The sequence below is a fragment of the Ascaphus truei genome, unplaced genomic scaffold (genome assembly GCF_040206685.1).
Source record: "Ascaphus truei isolate aAscTru1 unplaced genomic scaffold, aAscTru1.hap1 HAP1_SCAFFOLD_1102, whole genome shotgun sequence".
Classification (NCBI taxonomy): domain Eukaryota; kingdom Metazoa; phylum Chordata; class Amphibia; order Anura; family Ascaphidae; genus Ascaphus; species Ascaphus truei.
The window spans coordinates 56,235-81,408 of NW_027453968.1; the positions used below are offsets into that span (position 1 = coordinate 56,235).

Genomic DNA, 25,174 nt, shown 5'->3' on the forward strand with positions numbered 1-25,174 from the left:
CCTGTGCTAGGCAGTGACTGGGCTCTCATACACAGGCTCTGTCCTGTGCTAGGCAGTGACTGGGCTCTCTCACACACAGGCTCTGTCCTGTGCTAGGCAGTGACTGGGCTCTCATACACAGGCTCTGTCCTGTGCTAGGCAGTGACTGGGCTCTCATACGCACAGGCTCTGTCCTGTGCTAGGCAGTGACTGGGCTCTCATACACAGGCTCTGTCCTGTGCTAGGCAGTGACTGGGCTCTCATACACAGGCTCTGTCCTGTGCTAGGCAGTGACTGGGCTCTCACACACAGGCTCTGTCCTGTGCTAGGCAGTGACTGGGCTCTCATACACAGGCTCTGTCCTGTGCCAGGCAGTGACTGGGCTCTCATACACACAGGCTCTGTCCTGTGCTAGGCAGTGACTGGGCTCTCATACACAGGCTGTGTCCTGTGCTAGGCAGTGACTGGGCTCTCATACACAGGCTCTGTCCTGTGCTAGGCAGTGACTGGGCTCTCATACATAGGCTCTGTCCTGTGCTAGGCAGTGACTGGGCTCTCTCACACACAGGCTCTGTCCTGTGCTAGGCAGTGACTGGGCTCTCATACACAGGCTCTGTCCTGTGCTAGGCAGTGACTGGGCTCTCATACACAGGCTGTGTCCTGTGCTAGGCAGTGACTGGGCTCTCATACACAGGCTCTGTCCTGTGCTAGGCAGTGACTGGGCTCTCATACACAGGCTCTGTCCTGTGCTAGGCAGTGACTGGGCTCTCATACACAGGCTCTGTCCTGTGCTAGGCAGTGACTGGGCTCTCATACACAGGCTCTGTCCTGTGCTAGGCAGTGACTGGGCTCTCTCATACACAGGCTGTGTCCTGTGCTAGGCAGTGACTGGGCTCTCATACACAGGCTCTGTCCTGTGCTATGCAGTGACTGGGCTCTCATACACAGGCTGTGTCCTGTGCTAGGCAGTGACTGGGCTCTCACACACAGGCTCTGTCCTGTGCTAGGCAGTGACTGGGCTCTCACACACAGGCTCTGTCCTGTGCTAGGCAGTGACTGGGCTCTCATACACAGGCTCTGTCCTGTGAGAGGCAGTGACTGGGCTCTCATACACAGGCTGTGTCCTGTGCTAGGCAATGACTGGGCTCTCATACACAGGCTCTGTCCTGTGCTAGGCAGTGACTGGGCTCTCATACACAGGCTCTGTCCTGTGCTAGGCAGTGACTGGGCTCTCATACACAGGCTCTGTCCTGTGCTAGGCAGTGACTGGGCTCTCATACACTGGCTCTGTCCTGTGCTAGGCAGTGACTGGGCTCTCATACACAGGCTGTGTCCTGTGCTAGGCAGTGACTGGGCTCTCATACACAGGCTGTGTCCTGTGCTAGGCAGTGACTGGGCTCTCATACACAGGCTGTGTCCTGTGCTAGGCAGTGACTGGGCTCTCATACACAGGCTGTGTCCTGTGCTAGGCAGTGACTGGGCTCTCATACACAGGCTCTGTCCTGTGCTAGGCAGTGACTGGGCTCTCTCACACACAGGCTCTGTCCTGTGCTAGGCAGTGACTGGGCTCTCATACACAGGCTGTGTCCTGTGCTAGGCAGTGACTGGGCTCTCATACACAGGCTGTGTCCTGTGCTAGGCAGTGACTGGGCTCTCATACACAGGCTGTGTCCTGTGCTAGGCAGTGACTGGGCTCTCATACACAGGCTCTGTCCTGTGCTAGGCAGTGACTGGGCTCTCATACACAGGCTCTGTCCTGTGCTAGGCAGTGACTGGGCTCTCATACACAGGCTGTGTCCTGTGCTAGGCAGTGACTGGGCTCTCTCACACAGGCTCTGTCCTGTGCTAGGCAGTGACTGGGCTCTCTCATACACAGGCTCTGTCCTGTGCTAGGCAGTGACTGGGCTCTCATACACAGGCTCTGTCCTGTGCTAGGCAGTGACTGGGCTCTCATACACAGGCTGTGTCCTGTGCTAGGCAGTGACTGGGCTCTCATACACAGGCTCTGTCCTGTGCTAGGCAGTGACTGGGCTCTCATACACAGGCTGTGTCCTGTGCTAGGCAGTGACTGGGCTCTCATACACAGGCTGTGACCTGTGCTAGGCAGTGACTGGGCTGTCATACACAGGCTCTGTCCTGTGCTAGGCAGTGACTGGGCTCTCATACACAGGCTCTGTCCTGTGCTAGGCAGTGACTGGGCTCTCTCATACACAGGCTCTGTCCTGTGCTAGGCAGTGACTGGGCTCTCATACACAGGCTCTGTCCTGTGCTAGGCAGTGACTGGGCTCTCTCATACACAGGCTGTGTCCTGTGCTAGGCAGTGACTGGGCTCTCACACACACAGGCTGTGTGTCCTGTGCTAGGCAGTGACTGGGCTCTCATACACAGGCTCTGTCCTGTGCTAGGCAGTGACTGGGCTCTCTCATACACAGGCTCTGTCCTGTGCTAGGCAGTGACTGGGCTCTCATACACAGGCTCTGTCCTGTGCTAGGCAGTGACTGGGCTCTCATACACAGGCTCAGTCCTGTGCTAGGCAGTGACTGGGCTCTCATACACAGGCTCTGTACTGTGCTAGGCAGTGACTGGGCTCTCTCATACACAGGCTCTGTCCTGTGCTAGGCAGTGACTGGGCTCTCATACACAGGCTGTGTCCTGTGCTAGGCAGTGACTGGGCTCTCATACACAGGCTCTGTCCTGTGCTAGGCAGTGACTGGGCTCTCTCATACACAGGCTCTGTCCTGTGCTAGGCAGTGACTGGGCTCTCATACACAGGCTCTGTCCTGTGCTAGGCAGTGACTGGGCTCTCATACACAGGCTCTGTCCTGTGCTTTGCAGTGACTGGGCTCTCATACACAGGCTCTGTCCTGTGCTAGGCAGTGACTGGGCTCTCATACACAGGCTCTGTCCTGTGCTAGGCAGTGACTGGGCTCTCATACACAGGCTCTGTCCTGTGCTAGGCAGTGACTGGGCTGTCTCATACACAGGCTCTGTCCTGTGCTATGCAGTGACTGGGCTCTCATACACAGGCTCTGTCCTGTGCTAGGCAGTGACTGGGCTCTCATACACAGGCTGTGTCCTGTGCTAGGCAGTGACTGGGCTCTCATACACAGGCTCTGTCCTGTGCTAGGCAGTGACTGGGCTCTCATACACAGGCTCTGTCCTGTGCTAGGCAGTGACTGGGCTCTCATACACAGGCTCTGTCCTGTGCTAGGCAGTGACTGGGCTCTCATACACAGGCTCTGTCCTGTGCTAGGCAGTGACTGGGCTCTCATACACAGGCTCTGTCCTGTGCTAGGTAGTGACTGGGCTCTCATACACAGGCTCTGTCCTGTGCTAGGCAGTGACTGGGCTCTCATACACAGGCTGTGTCCTGTGCTAGGCAGTGACTGGGCTCTCATACACAGGCTGTGTCCTGTGCTAGGCAGTGACTGGGCTCTCATACACAGGCTCTGTCCTGTGCTAGGCAGTGACTGGGCTCTCTCATACACAGGCTCTGTCCTAGTCCTAGTCAGGATATAGTCAGGACTATCTATACAACCAGGGTTTCTGGGAGAACTTAGGCTGTTGCTAGGCAACAGACAAACCAGAGAGGGAAGGATACATTTGTTGCAATGTTACACTGAACAGTGACCGGAATCACATCACAGGGAGAAATGTACAACTAGTTTCAGGGCAAGTGTGCCGGCATCCAGAGTGCAGAGAAAAAAAGATAATCCTGTTCCAGGACAAACGCCTTGTATTCTCTCGCTTGCTCCATTTTCTCACCACCTATTCTCTCCTAGACCCTCTACAATCTGGCTTCCGCACTGCTCACTCCACTGAAACAGCCCTCACTAAAATAACTGACGACCTCCATGCTGCCAAAGACAGAGGTCATTACACTCTGCTCATATTACTCAACCTCTCTGCAGCATTTGACACCGTGGACCACCCTCTTCTCCTCCACATTCTCCATACTCTTGGTATTCGGAACAAAGCTCTATCCTGGATCTCATCCTACCTCTCCCATCGTACTTTCAGTGTCTCTTCTGCTAACACCTCCTCCTCTATCAATCTCTCTGAGGGGGTACCCCAGGGCTCTATCCTGGGACCTCTTCTCTTTTCACACACGCTCCAGGTGACCTAATCACATCTCTTGGGTTCAAATATCTATCTCTATGCTGATGACACACAAATTTACTTTTCAACCCCTGACCTTACACCTGCTGTACAGACCAAAGTTTCTGAATGTCTCTCTGGAATATCATCCTGGATGGCCCTCCGACGCCTTAAACTTAACATGGCAAAACAGAGCTCCTCATACTTCCTCCCAAACCTGGCCCTACTACCTCCTTCCACATTACTGTTGGAAGTACGATCATTCACCCAGTAACACAAGCACGCTGCCTAGGGGTCACAATCGACTCCTCTCTCACATTCAAAAGGTAGCTTAAACCTGTCGTTTTTTCCTCCGCAATATCACAAAGATACCCCCTTTTCTCTGTTGTTCGACTGCTAAAACTCTGACTCAGGCCCTCATTCTCTCCCGCCTCGATTACTGTAACCTCCTGCTGTTCGGCCTTCCTGCCTCTCACCTGTCTCCCCTACAATCTATCCTAAATGCTGCTGCCAGAATCACTCTACTCTTTCCTAGATCGGTCACAGCATCTCCCCTCCTGAAATCCCTCTCCTGGCTTCCGATCAAATCCCGCATCTCACACTCCATTCTTCTCCTCACTTTTAAAGCTTTACACTCTTCTGCCCCTCCTTACATCTCAGCCCTAATTTCTCGTTATGCACCACCCCGACTCTTGCGTTCCACTCAAGGATGTCTTCTCTCTACCCCCTTTGTATCTAAAGCCCTCTCCCACCTTAAACCTTTCTCACTGACTGCCCCACACCTCTGGAATGCCCTTTCCCTCAATATCCGACTAGCACCCTCTCTATCCACCTTTAAGACCCACCTTAAGACACACTTGCTTAACGAGGCATATGAATAGCACTGTGGCTATCACACCTGATACATAAACCTTGACCCCCTGCAGACGCACTTACTAGAACACTCTCCTACTGTCTCTGTACGTTTTACCTACCAACCAATTAGACTGTAAGCTCTTCGGAGCATTGACTCCTTTTCCTAAATGTTACTTTTTATGTCTGAAGCACTTATTCCTATTACCTGTTATTTATATTATCTGTTATTTATATGATTGTCACGTGTATTACTGCTGTGAAGCGCTATGTACATTAATGGCGCTATATAAATAAAGACATACATACTCAGTGGAGATTAGTAGGGGCTCAGGAACGATTTGGTGATGGTTACTTCTGGTTTAAGAACAGTTGTGTACACATGATGGTGGTTAGTGACAGATGGTTTAGTGGCGGTTACCGTTGAAGAGGGAGTTAGTGACGTCCCTCACTGTGTGTCTGGATATGACGCGTCACATTATCTTGCAGGTACCTGGTGACACGTGTCCTCTCGGGAATAAATGAAGCGGAGATCCCACAGCATCTCTCGCCCTCACCCACCCGCCGCCTACGCCGCTCCCTGGAGGAGGAGCGTCTGGGAGAACACCCCAACCTCCTACGAGTCAAACAACTGGAGGATGGCAACGAAAACATAGACTCCGACTACGCCCCGCCCCCCTCTGGCCTGCTCCGCATGAAGCGAATCGGCAGACCTGTGAGGGAGGAGCTTACTCTTCCTACCCACCCCAAGCGCTATGTCCATCCCAGGGTCACAGAGCAGCTTCTGAAATACCTCCCTGAGTAACATATACTGTGTATATATATATACAGACACACACAGACACACACAGACACACACAGACACACACACAGACACACACACACACACACACACAGACACACACACACACACACACACACACACAGACACACACAGACACACACACACAGACACACATACACAGACACACACACACACACACACAGCGACATATACAGGAGAGAGAGAGCGAACGAGCGCACGGGCACATAGCGTGATACTGTTTGGCTTTAATAGTATATATATATATATATTTATATAAACGGAAATAGCCGTGTTAGTCCAGTTGTGATAGTGCAGAATAAATGAGTTCTTAGGAGTAACCCCTGCTTTAGCCATAGTTTCCTTTGTTAATCAGTATTACCGACCTGAGGAAGAGAGAACTCTCGAAAGCTTGTCCTATGATATAAATTATTAGTCCAATAAAAAAGGTATCACCTAATACTGAAGAACTCATTTATTCTGCAGAACTCATTTATACACACAGTATACACACACACACATATATATATATATACTGTATATATATATATAAAAAATATATTACTGTAACACAAACAATGGAGTAGCGCTGCACATGTGCCCTAACTATGTGCGATAGTGATAGGCATTGCAGGTGATGCAAATTAAAAAGCTATTATATTGGTACAAAAATCAATGGAGTGAGCAGATTTGGAATATGTGTAACGGCCCACTGATATTATAAATCTATATGAACCTATAACTTGTCGCACATAATTATAATGTAATTAAATGGAAAATATTGTTCAAACCAAACGATGAACTGGTATGTAGAAAGTCCAATAGAAAAAGCAATGTTGAATCCGACCAGGAGCAGGTTGCAGCTTCAATAATGGCGTTGCCACACCGGTAATACCTAACAAAGAAAAGAAAGAAAGAAGCGCAGGCTCCATAGTGTGATACCGTAGAGATAATTTAATCAATATAGAAAAATAATAAAAAAGGTCCCTTGGACATGCACTCACGAGATAAGCATCTCCCCTGCTGAAATCCCTCTCCTGGCTTCCGATCAAATCCCACATCTCACACTCCATTCTCCTCCTCGCTTTAAAAGCTTTACATTCTTCTGCCCCTCCTTACATCTCAGCCCTAATTTCTTGTTATGCACCTTCCCGACTCTTGCGTTCTGCTCAAGGATGTCTTCTCTCTACCCCCTTTGTATCTAAAGCCCTCTCCCACCTTAAACCTTTCTCACTGACTGCCCCACACCTCTGGAATACCCTTCCCCTCAATACCCGACTAGCAGTGCAGGAGGAGGGAGGAATGAGGCAGGGTGATGAGGGATTGGGGGAATCACACTGACCACAGCTGTGCTGGTATAACGCGCAGTTCAGGCTCCCTCACCAGTCACCACACCGCAGATGAACACACGGATAAGAGTCCCTGCTTCCTGAAATGGTTAACAGCCTCCGTATACCGCTGAATACCTCCTGTAGAGATTTGTGCCAGCACTCAGTTCTCTTATCCGTGTGTTCATCTGCGGTGTGGTGACTGGTGTGGGAGCCTAAACTGCGCGTTATACCAGCACAGCGGTGGTCAGTGGGACTCACCCAGTCCCTCATCTCCCGGCCTCATTCCTCCCTCCTCCTGCACTGTTAGACTTTCAACATCTTGCCTGCTCACAACACTGGGATTAACCCCCTGCACGCTGACAGACTGTTGCATACCCAGGCAGTGACGTATCCCACGATTGAGATTTATCTCACATATGCTGATTTTTATCTGATCTCTTGTGAGTGCATGTCCAAGGGACCTTTTTTATTATTTTTCTATATTGATTAAATTATCTCTACGGTATCACGCTATGGAGCCTGCGCTTCTTTCTTTCTTTTCTTTGTTACAAATATATATATATATATATATATATAAAAACACACACACACGCACACACCACACACACCACAATAGAAAGCAGGCCCACTTTAAACAGTCAATCCTGCAGGTGCCATCCCCCTGCAAGCGCTCCCCTCCCCCTGCAAGTGCTCCCCCCCTTACAAGCGCTCCCCTCCCCCTGAAAGCACTTGCCCCCCACTGCAAGCACCCCCCCTTCCCAAGCGCGCCCCTCCCCCTGCAAACGCTCCCCTCCCCCTGCAAGCGCTCTCACTGTGCTGCATCTAGCTAGAAGTTGTTCAGCTTTATATATACACATTGCACTACATACAAATATACATGATTCTGCATCAAAATGTATATTGCTCTGCCTACAGATATATAAAGCTCTGCATATATACATCTTGCTCTGTAATGTACAATGCACTTAACCCCATCACTGCCTGAGACACACTGCAGAGGAATGTATATCTGTATATAATACATGGTAATGTGCTGCTGAAACTGCCAGCAGTGGAGGGGTTAATAATATCTCACCCTTCAGGGGTGTGAGATAAACTGGGTGTTTATCACAAGCGTAAAATGGGCTTCACATCCAGGCAGAGACAGAATGTTCAGCCCGAGCGCCCCCGTCTCTGAGTGTCATTGTGCGACTCCGGGTGTTATTGTGTCATTGTGTGACTCTGGGTATCATTGTGTCATTGTGTGACTTCTAGTGTTATTATAACCGGATCATTAAATTCTCTCTCGGGTTCTCACTTTTCTCCCCAATTCTTTCATGGAAAAAGTCTCTGCGTCTGAGGTCTCCTCTGGGGTTATCTCTGTGTGTCACAGCTAAGTGACCACTTAGCCGCCCGGTGTCCTGGGCATCGCTTTATAAACCAGCAGAAAACTTGTTCTCTAAAGGGATGTAGAATTAACAGGACTGACTTTTGGGTTTGGGTGAAAATCTTTCATCTGCGCAGCGGAGGGGGGGGGATAGTTCTGTGCATGGGGAGGGGACAGGCAGCATGTCCCTGTGTGTGTGTGTGCAGTGACAGGAGGGGACAGGCTGCGTGTCCCTGTGTGTGTGTGTGCAGTGACAGGAGGGGACAGGCTGCGTGTCCCTGTGTGTGTGTGCAGTGACAGGAGGGAACAGGCAGCATGTCCCTGTGTGTGTGTGTGCAGTGACAGGAGGGGACAGGCTGCGTGTCCCTGTGTGTGTGTGCAGTGACAGGAGGGGACAGGCTGCGTGTTCCTGTGTGTGTGTGCAGTGACAGGAGGGAACAGGCAGCATGTCCCTGTGTGTGTGTGTGCAGTGACAGGAGAGGACAGGCTGCGTGTCCCTGTGTGTGCAGTGACAGGAGGGGACAGGCTGCGTGTCCCTGTGTGTGTGTGCAGTGACAGGAGGGGACAGGTTGCGTGTCCCTGTGTGTGTGTGTGCAGTGACAGGAGGGGACAGGCTGCGTGTCCCTGTGTGTGTGTGTGCAGTGACAGGAGGGGACAGGCAGCATGTCCCTGTGTGTGTGTGTGCAGTGACAGGAGGGGACAGGCTGCATGTCCCTGTGTGTGCAGTGACAGGAGGGGACAGGCTGCGTGTCCCTGTGTGTGCAGTGACAGGAGGGGACAGGCTGCGTGTCCCTGTGTGTGCAGTGACAGGAGGGGACAGGCTGCGTGTTCCTGTGTGTGTGTGCAGTGACAGGAGGGAACAGGCAGCATGTCCCTATGTGTGTGTGTGCAGTGACAGGAGAGGACAGGCTGCGTGTCCCTGTGTGTGCAGTGACAGGAGGGGACAGGCTGCGTGTCCCTGTGTGTGTGTGCAGTGACAGGAGGGGACAGGTTGCGTGTCCCTGTGTGTGTGTGTGCAGTGACAGGAGGGGACAGGCTACGTGTCCCTGTGTGTGTGTGTGCAGTGACAGGAGGGGACAGGCTGCGTGTCCCTGTGTGTGCAGTGACAGGAGGGGACAGGCTGCGTGTCCCTGTGTCTGCAGTGACAGGAGGGGACAGGCTGCGTGTCCCTGTGTGTGCAGTGACAGGAGGGGACAGGCTGCGTGTCCCTGTGAGTATTTTAAAAGTCTAGGGTTTCAATTCTTATCTGCACCAATTTTCCAATAAAAAAAGAAACAAATATAATGTGGAAAAAACAAACAAGCTGAAACTTTATTACAATATAATAATAATAATAATAATAATAGCGTGTTCTTGTATAGCGCGGCTAGTTTTACGCAGCGCTTTACAGAGACATTTTGCAGGCACAGTCCCTGCCCCGTGGAGCTTACAATCTATGTTTTTGGTGCCTGAGGCACAGGGAGATAAAGTGACTTGCCCAAGGTCACAAGGAGCCGACACCGGGAATTGAACCAGGCTCCCCTGCTACTCAGTGCCAGTCAGTGTCTTTTTCACTGAGCCGCTCCTTCTCCCAGGTTCGCCTGCTTCACACTCAGTGCCAGTCAGTGTCTTTTTCACTGAGCCGCTCCTTCTCCCCAATATTGAGATTGAAGTGAACAGAGAACAGCGAGCAGCAATCCGAAAGCAGAGAGCAGAGACCAGTGATCACAAAGTGCACAAGCAGACAGCAGAGAGTGGCGAGCTCACGAGGAGACAGCAGAGACCGCACGAGCAGAGAGCAGAGAGCAGTGATCACAAAGTGCACAAGCAGACAGCAGAGAGTGGCGAGCTCACGAGGAGACAGCAGAGAGCAGAGAGCGCACGAGCAGAGAGCATCGAGCCGCTCCTTCTCCCCAATATTGAGATTGAAGTGAACAGAGAACAGCGAGCAGCAATCCGAAAGCAGAGAGCAGAGACCAGTGATCACAAAGTGCACAAGCAGACAGCAGAGAGTGGCGAGCTCACAAGGAGACAGCAGAGAATGCACGAGCAGAGAGCAGAGACCAGTGATCACAAAGTGCACAAGCAGACAGCAGAGAGTGGCGAGCTCACGAGGAGACAGCAGAGAGCAGAGAGCGCACGAGCAGAGAGCATCGAGCACATCAGCAGAGAGCAGCAAGAACATGAGCAGAGAGCAGTGAGTGCATGAGCAGAGAATGCATAAGTAGTGAGCAGCGATTGTGCAAGCAGAGAGCAGAGCACATGAGCAGAGAGCAGCGATCACACAAGCAGACAGTAGAGAGCAGCGAGCGCACGAGTGAAGATAGGCATGAAATCTTCCTAAAATATTAATTATGCTGCATTCTCTATACACATATACATTCAGCATGTAACTAGTTAATTTAATATTAAGTTAGAATTTATATTGGAAAATGATTAGCTGACTCTGCAATGATAAGAAGTTTAAGACAGCCAGGTGTTTATATGTTTAAAACCTTTTATGTTTAATGTCTGTTGAGTTGAATAGTATATTGTTTTGAGTTTGAATTCAAAGGTTAATTAAATAGATAAAGGTTAGTTAGTAAGAGAATACAATAGTGAGGTCTTAAAAGATTAAGAACATAGGATTAACTACAATAACTTAGTGACAGAACAAAGAGTTTCTTTTATGTCCCAGTAAATATTGCTAAATGGAGAAACAGTTTTCTAATGTTTTCTAAGAATATTTTGAGCTGACACTGAGAAAAACAGGAGATTGCTATGTTTAGACTGTTTGAGAGAAATGAATAAGGATTGCAGTTTAGTTTATAGAATAAAGAACCCCTTACCGCCAATCTAAGAACAACGAAGCTAACGAGTCTCCATTCTATAACTGCATTCTATACACCTGAATGATGAAACCTGATGACTGAAATGATGCTGTAAAAGATGTTTTCTATTTTGTCTCTGATTAAATTAAGAAAATAACTGTGCTGTGGACTATTTGATATATATTGAAAGGTGGGACATTCATTAGCACCTGTTTAATGAAGAAAATCTTAATTTGGCGAACCAGCGAGTCCAGCAAGACTCATTTTTAACGAGTAGAGAGCAGCGAGCGCACGAGCAGAGAGTAGGTATCGCACAAGCAGACATCAGCGAGCAGAGAGCAGTGAGCGCACAAGAAGAGAGCAGTGAGCACACAAGCAGACATAGCGAGCAGAGAGTAGCGGGCACACAAGCAGAGAAGCGATCGCGCGAGCAGAGAGCAGTGATCGCACAAATGGAGAGCAACGAGCGCACGAGCAGAGCAGCGAGCGTATGAGCAGCGAGCAGCGTGTGCATGAGCAGAGAGTAGCTTGCGCACGAGCAGAGAGCAGCGAGCGTATAAGCAGCGAGCAGCGTGTGCATGAGCAGAGAGCAGAGAGCAGCGAGTGCATGAGCAGAGGAGGGATTGCACAAGCAGACATCAGCGAGCAGAGAGCAGTGAGCGCACAAGCAGAGAGCAGTGAGCACACAAGCAGAGAGCAGTGAGCACACAAGCAGACATAGCGAGCAGAGAATAGCGGGCGCACAAGCAGAGTAGCGATCGCGCGAGCAGAGAGCAGTGATCGCACAAACAGAGGGTAGCGATCGCTCGAGCAGAGAACAGCGAGCGCACGAGCAGAGCAGCAAGCGTATGAGCAGAGCAGCGAGCGTATGAGCAGCGAGCAGCGTGTGCATGAGCAGAGAGCAGCGTGCAGCATGTGCAGAGAGCAGCGAGCGCATGAGCAGAGAGCAGCATGTGCATGAGCAGAGAGCAGCGAGCGCATGAGCAGAGAGCAGCGTGCAGCATGTGCATGAGCAGAGAGCAGTGAGCGCATGAGCAGAGAGCAGAGAGCAGCTTGCAGCATGTGCATGAGCAGAGAGCAGAGAGCAGCGAGCAGCTTGCGCACGAGCGAGAGAGCAGCGAGCGTATGAGCAGCGAGCAGCGAGCGCATGAGCAGAGAGCAGCGAGCGCATGAGCAGAGAGCAGCGAGCGCATGAGCAGAGAGCAGCGAGCGCATGAGCAGAGAGCAGCGAGCGCATGAGCAGAGAGCAGAGAGCACATCCAGTCAAACATCAGGTGAGGACCAAGGAGGAGAAACCTAAAAATACAGAAGGAGAAAAAAAGGAAAATCAAAAGGAAAAACCGAGAGATCAGCATATCGGGGACACTGTCCAAGGTGCTGAACCTTACACCCTGAGATCTGCACTATGTATACTGAGAGCTCAGCATCTCGGGGACACTGTCCAAGGTGCTGAACCTTACACCCTGAGATCTGCACTATGTATACTGAGAGATCAGCATCTCGGGGACACTGTCCAAGGTGCTGAACCTTACACCCTGAGATCTGCACTATGTATACTGAGAGATCAGCATCTCGGGGACACTGTCCAAGGTGCTGAACCTTACACCCTGAGATCTGCACTATGTATACTGAGAGATCAGCATCTCGGTGACACGGTCCAAGGTGCTGAACCTTACACCCTGAGATCTGCACTATGTATACTGAGAGATCAGCATCTCGGGGACACTGTCCAAAGTGCTGAACCTTACACCCTGTATACCAGGGCTGCACAACATGCGGCCCGCGGGCCGCATGCGGCCCCCCTGGCCTCTCTGTGTGGCCCGCGGTGACTCCGGCCGGGCGCCAGTTAATTAATTAAATAAATAATTTTTTATTTTTTATTTTTTTTAAAGTTTAAAAAAATGGCGGCGATTCATCCCCCCCCTCCTCCCCCCCCTCCTCCCCCGCCCCCCCCCCTCCACCCCCGCCCCCCCCCTCCTCCCCCGCCCCCCCCCCCCTCCTCCCCCGCCCCCGGGTTTTGCAGTGCGCGGGGGCAGAAGCAGCATGAGGAGGATGCAGGATGCCGGGGAGGTCAGAGCATGCTGGGGGCGGGGCTTAGTGCCGGGGAGAGGATGTGCTGATCTAAAAGAGGTAGAGGTGTGTGTGTGTCTGTGTGTCTGTGTGTCTGTGTGTCTGTGTGTGAGAGAAAAACGGGCAGGTGGGGGGTGGGTGTGAAAAACGGGCTGGTGCAGAGGTGGGGGGTGGGCTGCTGACATGTGAGGGGGGGTGGGCTGTTGACATGTGAGGGGGTGGGGTGGGCTGCTGGCATGTGAGGGGGGGCTGCTGGCATGTGAGGGGGGCTGCTGGCATGTGGGGAGGCTGCTGACATGTGAGGTGCAGGTGGGGGAAGTGATGTGACGTGCAGGGGGTGTATGATGTGAGTTGCAGGGGGGGAGAGAGTGTCATATTGAGGAGAGGGGGAAAGAGTGTCATTGAGAGGAGGGGGAGAGAGTGTCATTTAAGGGAGGGGGAGAGTGTCATATTGAAGAGAGGGAGAGAGAGAGTGTCATATTGAGGAGAGAGAGTGTCATATTGAGGGGAGGGGGAGAGAGTGTTATATTGAGGGGAGGGGGAGAGTGTGTCATATTGAGGGGGGAGGGGGAGTGTGTCATATTGAGGGGGAGGGGGAGTGTGTCATATTGAGGGGAGGGGGAGAGTGTCTTATTGAGGGGAGGGGGAGAGTGTGTCATATTGAGGGGGGATGGGGAGTGTGTCATATTGAGGGGAGGGAGAGAGTGTCATATTGAGGGGCGGGAGAGAGAGAGTGTCATATTGAGGGGAGGGAGAGAGAGAGAGTGTCATATTGAGGGGAGGGGGAGAGAGTGTCATATTGAGGGGAGGGGAAGAGTGTCATATTGAGGGGAGGGGGAGAGAGTCATATTGAGAGGAGGGGGAGAGGGTGTGATTTAGGGGAGGGGGAGAGTGTGTCATATTGAGGGGAGGGGGAGAGAGTGTCATATGGAGGGGAGGGGGAGAGTGTCATATTGAGTGGAGGGGGAGAGAGTGTCATATTGAGGGGAGGGGGAGAGTGTGTCATATTGAGGGGAGGGGGAGAGTGTCATTGAGAGGAGGGGGAGAGAGTGTCATTTAGGGGAGGGGGAGAGTGTCATATTGAGGGGAGGGAGAGAGTGTCATATTGAGGGGAAGGAGAGAGAGAGTGTCATATTGAGGGGAGGGAGAGAGAGTGTCATATTGAGGGGAGGGGGAGAGAGTGTCATATTGAGGGGAGGGGAAGAGTGTCATATTGAGGGGAGGGGGAGAGTGTGTCATATTGAGGGGAGGGGGAGAGAGTCATATTGAGAGGAGGGGGAGAGGGTATGATTTAGGGGAGGGGGAGAGTGTGTCATATTGAGGGGAGGGGGAGAGTGTCATATTGAGGGGAGGGGGAGAGAGTGTCATATGGAGGGGAGGGGGAGAGAGTGTCATATTGAGTGGAGGGGGAGAGAGTGTCATATTGAGGGGAGGGGGAGAGTGTGTCATATTGAGGGGAGGGGGAGAGTGTCATTGAGAGGAGGGGGAGAGGGTGTGATTTAGGGGAGGGGGAGAGAGTGTTATATTGAGGGATGAGAGACATGGGGGGGATGCTGACTTGGGGGGGGGCTGCTGACATGGAATGGGCTGGGGGGATGTGGAGGGGGTATTGTGTTTTTGATGTGGAGGGTGGTGTTGTGTGGGTGAGGGGGAGAGATGGGGGTATGAGAGAGATATGAGGATGATGATGATGGAGAGGTGCTGGAGGAGAGATGATGATGATGATGATGATTTAACCCGTGCGGCCCAAATTTTTTTTCCTTGGAGCAGTTCTCACTTTACGAGTTGGGCAGGCCTGATGTATACTGAGAGATCAGCATCTCGGGGACACTGTCCAAGGTGCTGAACCTTACACCCAGAGATCTGCACTATGTATACTGAGAGATCAGCATCTCGGGGACACAGTCCAAGGTGCTGAACCTTACACCCTGAGATCTGCACTATGTATACTGAGAGATCAGCATCTCGGTGACACAGTCCAAGGTGCTGAACCTTACACCCTGAGATCTGCACTATGTATACTGAGAGATCAGGAGATCAGCATCTCGGGGACACTGTCCAAGGTGCTGAACCTTACACCCTGAGATCTGCACTATGTATACTGAGAGATCAGCATCTCGGGGACACTGTCCAAGGTGCTGAACCTTACACCCTGAAATCTGCACTATGTATACTGAGAGATCAGCATCTCGGGGACACTGTCCAAGGTGCTGAACCTTACACCCTGAGATCTGCACTATGTATACTGAGAGATCAGCATCTCGGGGACACTGTCCAAGGTGCTGAACCTTACACTCCGAGATCTGCACTATGTATACTGAGAGATCAGCATCTCGGGGACACTGTCCAAGGTGCTGAACCTTACACCCTGAGAGCTGCACTATGTATACTGAGAGATCAGCATCTCGGTGACACTGTCCAAGGTGCTGAACCTTACACCCTGAGATCTGCACTATGTATACTGAGAGATCAGCATCTCGGGGACACTGTCCAAGGTGCTGAACCTTACACCCTGAGATCTGCACTATGTATACTGAGAGATCAGCATCTCGGGGACACTGTCCAAGGTGCTGAACCTTACACCCTGAGATCTGCACTATGTATACTGAGAGATCAGCATCTCGGGGACACAGTCCAAGGTGCTGAACCTTACACCCTGAGATCTGCACTATGTATACTGAGAGATCAGCATCTCGGTGACACTGTCCAAGGTGCTGAACCTTACACCCTGAGATCTGCACTATGTATACTGAGAGATCAGCATCTCGGGGACACTGTCCAAGGTGCTGAACCTTACACCCTGAGATCTGCACTATGTATACTGAGAGATCAGCATCTCGGTGACACTGTCCAAGGTGCTGAACCTTACACTCCGAGATCTGCACTATGTATACTGAGAGATCAGCATCTCGGGGACACTGTCCAAGGTGCTGAACCTTACACCCTGAGATCTGCACTATGTATACTGAGAGATCAGCATCTCGGGGACACTGTCCAAGGTGCTGAACCTTACACCCTGAGATCTGCACTATGTATACTGAGAGATCAGCATCTCGGGGACACTGTCCAAGGTTCTAAACCTTACACCCTGAGATCTGCACTATGCATACTGAGAGATCAGCATCTCGGGGACACTGTCCAAGGTGCTGAACCTTACATCCTGAGATCTGCACTATGTATACTGAGAGATCAGCATCTCGGTGACACTGTCCAAGGTGCTGAACCTTACACCCTGAGATCTGCACTATGTATACTGAGAGATCAGCATCTCGGTGACACAGTCCAAGGTGCTGAACCTTACACCCTGAGATCTGCACTATGTATACTGAGAGATCAGCATCTCGGTGACACAGTCCAAGGTGCTGAACCTTACACCCTGAGATCTGCACAATGTATACTGAGATCAGCATCTCGGGGACACTGTCCAAGGTGCTGAACCTTACACCCTGAGATATCAGCATCTCGGGGACACTGTCCAAGGTGCTGAACCTTACACCCTGAGATCTGCACTATGTATACTGAGAGATCAGCATCTCGGGGACAGTGTCCAAGGTGCTGAACCTTACACCCTGATATCTGCACTATGTATACTGAGAGATCAGCATCTCGGGGACACTGTCCAAGGTGCTGAACCTTACACCCTGAGAGCTGCACTATGTATACTGAGAGATCAGCATCTCGGAGACACTGTCCAAGGTGCTGAACCTTACACCCTGAGAGCTGCACTATGTATACTGAGAGATCAGCATCTCGGTGACACTGTCCAAGGTGCTGAACCTTACACCCTGAGATCTGCACTATGTATACTGAGAGATCAGCATCTCGGGGACACTGTCCAAGGTGCTGAACCTTACACCCTGAGATCTGCACTATGTATACTGAGAGATCAGCATCTCGGGGACACTGTCCAAGGTGCTGAACCTTACACCCTGAGATCTGCACTATGTATACTGAGAGATCAGCATCTCGGGGACACTGTCCAAGGTGCTGAACCTTACACCCTGAGATCTGCACTATGTATACTGAGAGATCAGCATCTCGGTGACACGGTCCAAGGTGCTGTACCTTACACTCCGAGATCTGCACTATGTATACTGAGAGATCAGCATCTCGGGGACACTGTCCAAAGTGCTGAACCTTACACTCTGAGAGCTGCACTATGTATACTGAGAGATCAGCATCTCAGTGACACTGTCCAAGATGCTGAACCTTACACCCTGAGATCTGCACTATGTATACTGAGAGATCAGCATCTCGGTGACACTGTCCAAGGTGCTGAACCTTACACCCTGAGATCTGCACTATGTATACTGAGAGATCAGCATCTCGGTGACACTGTCCAAGGTGCTGAACCTTACACCCTGAGATCTGCACTATGTATACTGAGAGATCAGCATCTCGGTGACACTGTCCAAGGTGCTGAACCTTACACCCTGAGATCTGCACTATGTATACTGAGAGATCAGCATCTCGGTGACACAGTCCAAGGTGCTGAACCTTACACCCTGAGATCTGCACTATGTATACTGAGATCAGCATCTCGGGGACACTGTCCAAGGTGCTGAACCTTACACCCTGAGATCTCCACTATGTATACTGAGAGATCAGCATCTCGGGGACACTGTCCAAGGTGCTGAACCTTACACCCTGAGATCTGCACTATGTATACTGAGAGATCAGCATCTCGGGGACACTGTCCAAGGTGCTGAACCTTACACCCTGAGATCTGCACTATGTATACTGAGAGATCAGCATCTCGGGGACACTGTCCAAGGTGCTGAACCTTACACCCTGAGATCTGCACTATGTATACTGAGAGATCAGCATCTCGGGGACACTGTCCAAGGTGCTGAACCTTACACCCTGAGATCTGCACTATGTATACTGAGAGATCAGCATCTCGGAGACACTGTCCAAGGTGCTGAACCTTACACCCTGAGAGCAGCACTATGTATACTGAGAGATCAGCATCTCGGTGACACTGTCCAAGGTGCTGAACCTTACACCCTGAGAGCAGCACTATGTATACTGAGAGATCAGCATCTCGGTGACACTGTCCAAGGTGCTGAACCTTACACCCTGAGATCTGCACTATGTATACTGAGAGATCAGCATCTCGGGGACACTGTCCAAGGTGCTGAACCTTACACCCTGAGATCTGCACTATGTATACTGAGATCAGCATCTCGGGGACACTGTCCAAGGTGCTGAACCTTACACCCTGAGATCTGCCCTATGTATACTGAGAGATCAGCATCTCGGGGACACTGTCCAAGGTGCTGAACCTTACACCCTGAGATCTGCACTATGTATACTGAGAGATCAGCATCTCGGGGACACAGTCCAAGGTGCTGAACCTTACACCCTGAGATCTGCACTATGTATACTGAGAGATCAGCATCTCGGGGACACTGTCCAAGGTGCTGAACCTTACACCCTGAGATCTGCACTATGTATACTGAGAGATCAGCATCTCGGGGACACTGTCCAAGGTGCTGAACCTTACACCCTGAGATCTGCACTATGTATACTGAGAGATCAGCATCTCGGGGACACAGTCCAAGGTGCTGAACCTTACACCCTGAGATCTGCACTATGTATACTGAGAGATCAGCATCTCGGGGACACTGTCCAAGGTGCTGAACCTTACACCCTGAGATCTGCACTATGTATACTGAGAGATCAGCATCTCGGGGACACTGTCCAAGGTGCTGAACCTTACACCCTGAGATCTGCACTATGTATACTGAGAGATCAGCATCTCGGGGACACTGTCCAAGGTGCTGAACCTTACACCCTGAGAGCTGCACTATGTATACTGAGAGATCAGCATCTCGGAGACACTGTCCAAGGTGCTGAACCTTACACCCTGAGAGCTGCACTATGAATACTGAGAGATCAGCATCTCGGTGACACTGTCCAAGGTGCTGAACCTTACACCCTGAGATCTGCACTATGTATACTGAGAGATCAGCATCTCGGTGACACTGTCCAAGGTGCTGAACCTTACACCCTGAGATCTGCACTATGTATACTGAGAGATCAGCATCTCGGGGACACTGTCCAAGGTGCTGAACCGTACACCCTGAGATCTGCACTATGTATACTGAGAGATCAGCATCTCGGGGACACTGTCCAAGGTGCTGAACCTTACACCCTGAGATCTGCACTATGTATACTGAGAGATCAGCATCTCGGGGACACTGTCCAAGGTGCTGAACCTTACACCCTGAGATCTGCACTATGTATACTGAGAGATCAGCATCTCGGGGACACTGTCCAAGGTGCTGAACCTTACACCCTGAGATCTGCACTATGTATACTGAGAGATCAGCATCTCGGTGACACGGTCCAAGGTGCTGAACCTTACACTCCGAGATCTGCACTATGTATACTGAGAGATCAGCATCTCGGGGACACTGTCCAAAGTGCTGAACCTTACACTCCGAGAGCTGCACTATGTATACTGAGAGATCAGCATCTCGGTGACACTGTCCAAGATGCTGAACCTTACACCCCGAGATCTGCACTATGTATACTGAGAGATCAGCATCTCGGGGACACTGTCCAAGGTGCTGAACCTTACACCCTGAAATCTGCACTATGTATACTGAGAGATCAGCATCTCGGAGACACTGTCCAGGGTGCTGAACCTTACACCCTGAGAGCAGCACTATGTATACTGAGAGATCAGCATCTCGGTGACACTGTCCAAGGTGCTGAACCTTACACCCTGAGAGCAGCACTATGTATACTGAGAGATCAGCATCTCGGTGACACTGTCCAAGGTGCTGAACCTTACACCCTGAGATCTGCACTATGTATACTGAGAGATCAGCATCTCGGGGACACTGTCCAAGGTGCTGAACCTTACACCCTGAGATCTGCACTATGTATACTGAGAGATCAGCATCTCGGGGACACTGTCCAAGGTGCTGAACCTTACACCCTGAGATCTGCACTATGTATACTGAGAGATCAGCATCTCGGGGACACTGTCCAAGGTGCTGAACCTTACACCCTGAGATCTGCACTATGTATACTGAGAGATCAGCATCTCGGGGACACTGTCCAAGGTGCTGAACCTTACACCCTGAGATCTGCACTATGTATACTGAGAGATCAGCATCTCGGGGACACTGTCCAAGGTGCTGAACCTTACACCCTGAGATCTGCACTATGTATACTGAGAGATCAGCATCTCGGGGACACTGTCCAAGGTGCTGAACCTTACACCCTGAGATCTGCACTATGTATACTGAGAGATCAGCATCTCGGAGACACTGTCCAAGGTGCTGAACCTTACACCCTGAGAGCAGCACTATGTATACTGAGAGATCAGCATCTCGGTGACACTGTCCAAGGTGCTGAACCTTACACCCTGAGATCTGCACTATGTATACTGAGAGATCAGCATCTCGGGGACACTGTCCAAGGTGCTGAACCTTACACCCTGAGATCTGCACTATGTATACTGAGAGATCAGCATCTCGGGGACACTGTCCAAGGTGCTGAACCTTACACCCTGAGATCTGCACTATGTATACTGAGAGATCAGCATCTCGGTGACACGGTCCAAGGTGCTGAACCTTACACTCCGAGATCTGCACTATGTATACTGAGAGATCAGCATCTCGGGGACACTATCCAAAGTGCTGAACCTTACACTCTGAGAGCTGCACTATGTATACTGAGAGATCAGCATCTCGGTGACACTGTCCAAGGTGCTGAACCTTACACCCTGAGATCTGCACTATGTATACTGAGAGATCAGCATCTCGGTGACACTGTCCAAGGTGCTGAACCTTACACCCTGAGATCTGCACTATGTATACTGAGAGATCAGCATCTCGGTGACACAGTCCAAGGTGCTGAACCTTACACCCTGAGATCTGCACTATGTATACTGAGAGATCAGCATCTCGGGGACACTGTCCAAGGTGCTGAACCTTACACCCTGAGATCTGCACTATGTATACTGAGAGATCAGCATCTCGGTGACACGGTCCAAGGTGCTGAACCTTACACTCCGAGATCTGCACTATGTATACTGAGAGATCAGCATCTCGGGGACACTATCCAAAGTGCTGAACCTTACACTCTGAGAGCTGCACTATGTATACTGAGAGATCAGCATCTCGGTGACACTGTCCAAGGTGCTGAACCTTACACCCTGAGATCTGCACTATGTATACTGAGAGATCAGCATCTCGGTGACACTGTCCAAGGTGCTGAACCTTACACCCTGAGATCTGCACTATGTATACTGAGAGATCAGCATCTCGGTGACACAGTCCAAGGTGCTGAACCTTACACCCTGAGATCTGCACTATGTATACTGAGAGATCAGCATCTCGGGGACACTGTCCAAGGTGCTGAACCTTACACCCTGAGAGCTGCACTATGTATACTGAGAGATCAGCATCTCGGAGACATTGTCCAAGGTGCTGAACCTTACACCCTGAGAGCAGCACTATGTATACTGAGAGATCAGCATCTCGGTGACACTGTCCAAGGTGCTGAACCTTACACCCTGAGATCTGCACTATGTATACTGAGAGATCAGCATCTCGGTGACACTGTCCAAGGTGCTGAACCTTACACCCTGAGATCTGCACTATGTATACTGAGAGATCAGCATATCGGGGACACTGTCCAAGGTGCTGAACCTTACACCCTGAGATCTGCACTATGTATACTGAGAGATCAGCATCTCGGTGACACTGTCCAAGGTGCTGAACCTTACACCCTGAGATCTGCACTATGTATACTGAGAGATCAGCATCTCGGGGACACTGTCCAAGGTGCTGAACCTTACACCCTGAGATCTGCACTATGTATACTGAGAGATCAGCATCTCGGGGACACTGTCCAAGGTGCTGAACCTTACACCCTGAGATCTGCACTATGTATACTGAGAGATCAGCATCTCGGGGACACTGTCCAAGGTGCTGAACCTTACACCCTGAGAGCTGCACTATGTATACTGAGAGATCAGCATCTCGGGGACACTGTCCAAGGTGCTGAACCTTACACCCTGAGAGCTGCACTATGTATACTGAGAGATCAGCATCTCGGGGACACTGTCCAAGGTGCTGAACCTTACACCCTGAGATCTGCACTATGTATACTGAGAGATCAGCATCTCGGGGACACTGTCCAAGGTGCTGAACCTTACACCCTGAGATCTGCACTATGTATACTGAGAGATCAGCATCTCGTGGACACTGTCCAAGGTGCTGAACCTTACACCCTGAGATCTGCACTATGTATACTGAGAGATCAGCATCTCGGTGACACGGTCCAAGGTGCTGAACCTTACACTCCGAGATCTGCACTATGTATACTGAGAGATCAGCATCTCGGTGACACGGTCCAAGGTGCTGAACCTTACACTCCGAGATCTGCACTATGTATACTGAGAGATCAGCATCTCGGGGACACTGTCCAAAGTGCTGAACCTTACACTCTGAGATCTGCACTATGTATACTGAGAGATCAGCATCTCGGGGACACTGTCCAAGGTGCTGAACCTTACACCCTGAGAGCTGCACTATGTATACTGAGAGATCAGCATCTCGGGGACACTGTCCAAGGTGCTGAACCTTACACCCTGAGAGCTGCACTATGTATACTGAGAGATCAGCATCTCGGTGACACTGTCCAAGGTGCTGAACCTTACACCCTGAGATCTGCCCTATGTATACTGAGAGATCAGCATCTCGGGGACACTGTCCAAGGTGCTGAACCTTACACCCTGAGATCTGCACTATGTATACTGAGAGATCAGCATCTCGGGGACACAGTCCAAGGTGCTGAACCTTACACCCTGAGATCTGCACTATGTATACTGAGAGATCAGCATCTCGGGGACACTGTCCAAGGTGCTGAACCTTACACCCTGAGATCTGCACTATGTATACTGAGAGATCAGCATCTCGGGGACACTGTCCAAGGTGCTGAACCTTACACCCTGAGATCTGCACTATGTATACTGAGAGATCAGCATCTCGGGGACACAGTCCAAGGTGCTGAACCTTACACCCTGAGATCTGCACTATGTATACTGAGAGATCAGCATCTCGGGGACACTGTCCAAGGTGCTGAACCTTACACCCTGAGATCTGCACTATGTATACTGAGAGATCAGCATCTCGGGGACACTGTCCAAGGTGCTGAACCTTACACCCTGAGATCTGCACTATGTATACTGAGAGATCAGCATCTCGGTGACACAGTCCAAGGTGCTGAACCTTACACCCTGAGATCTGCACAATGTATACTGAGATCAGCATCTCGGGGACACTGTCCAAGGTGCTGAACCTTACACCCTGAGATATCAGCATCTCGGGGACACTGTCCAAGGTGCTGAACCTTACACCCTGAGATCTGCACTATGTATACTGAGAGATCAGCATCTCGGGGACAGTGTCCAAGGTGCTGAACCTTACACCCTGATATCTGCACTATGTATACTGAGAGATCAGCATCTCGGGGACACTGTCCAAGGTGCTGAACCTTACACCCTGAGAGCTGCACTATGTATACTGAGAGATCAGCATCTCGGAGACACTGTCCAAGGTGCTGAACCTTACACCCTGAGAGCTGCACTATGTATACTGAGAGATCAGCATCTCGGTGACACTGTCCAAGGTGCTGAACCTTACACCCTGAGATCTGCACTATGTATACTGAGAGATCAGCATCTCGGGGACACTGTCCAAGGTGCTGAACCTTACACCCTGAGATCTGCACTATGTATACTGAGAGATCAGCATCTCGGGGACACTGTCCAAGGTGCTGAACCTTACACCCTGAGATCTGCACTATGTATACTGAGAGATCAGCATCTCGGGGACACTGTCCAAGGTGCTGAACCTTACACCCTGAGATCTGCACTATGTATACTGAGAGATCAGCATCTCGGTGACACGGTCCAAGGTGCTGTACCTTACACTCCGAGATCTGCACTATGTATACTGAGAGATCAGCATCTCGGGGACACTGTCCAAAGTGCTGAACCTTACACTCTGAGAGCTGCACTATGTATACTGAGAGATCAGCATCTCAGTGACACTGTCCAAGATGCTGAACCTTACACCCTGAGATCTGCACTATGTATACTGAGAGATCAGCATCTCGGTGACACTGTCCAAGGTGCTGAACCTTACACCCTGAGATCTGCACTATGTATACTGAGAGATCAGCATCTCGGTGACACTGTCCAAGGTGCTGAACCTTACACCCTGAGATCTGCACTATGTATACTGAGAGATCAGCATCTCGGGGACACTGTCCAAAGTGCTGAACCTTACACTCTGAGAGCTGCACTATGTATACTGAGAGATCAGCATCTCAGTGACACTGTCCAAGATGCTGAACCTTACACCCTGAGATCTGCACTATGTATACTGAGAGATCAGCATCTCGGTGACACTGTCCAAGGTGCTGAACCTTACACCCTGAGATCTGCACTATGTATACTGAGAGATCAGCATCTCGGTGACACAGTCCAAGGTGCTGAACCTTACACCCTGAGATCTGCACTATGTATACTGAGATCAGCATCTCGGGGACACTGTCCAAGGTGCTGAACCTTACACCCTGAGATCTCCACTATGTATACTGAGAGATCAGCATCTCGGGGACACTGTCCAAGGTGCTGAACCTTACACCCTGAGATCTGCACTATGTATACTGAGAGATCAGCATCTCGGGGACACTGTCCAAGGTGCTGAACCTTACACCCTGAGATCTGCACTATGTATACTGAGAGATCAGCATCTCGGGGACACTGTCCAAGGTGCTGAACCTTACACCCTGAGATCTGCACTATGTATACTGAGAGATCAGCATCTCGGGGACACTGTCCAAGGTGCTGAACCTT

General features: G+C 50.8%; 1 protein-coding gene across 1 annotated transcript in view; it reads left to right on the top strand.

Moving 5' to 3' along the window:
• Positions 1–8,358, top strand: part of LOC142475201 (uncharacterized) — a 33,261-nt gene extending 24,903 nt beyond the window's left edge. Inside the window, exon 3 of the mRNA XM_075581176.1 lies at positions 5,419–8,358. Coding sequence (XP_075437291.1) covers positions 5,419–5,734 — 316 coding nt within the window. The 3' untranslated portion in view covers positions 5,735–8,358. The remainder of the gene's footprint in view (positions 1–5,418) is intronic.
• The last annotated feature ends 16,816 nt before the right edge of the window (positions 8,359–25,174 follow it).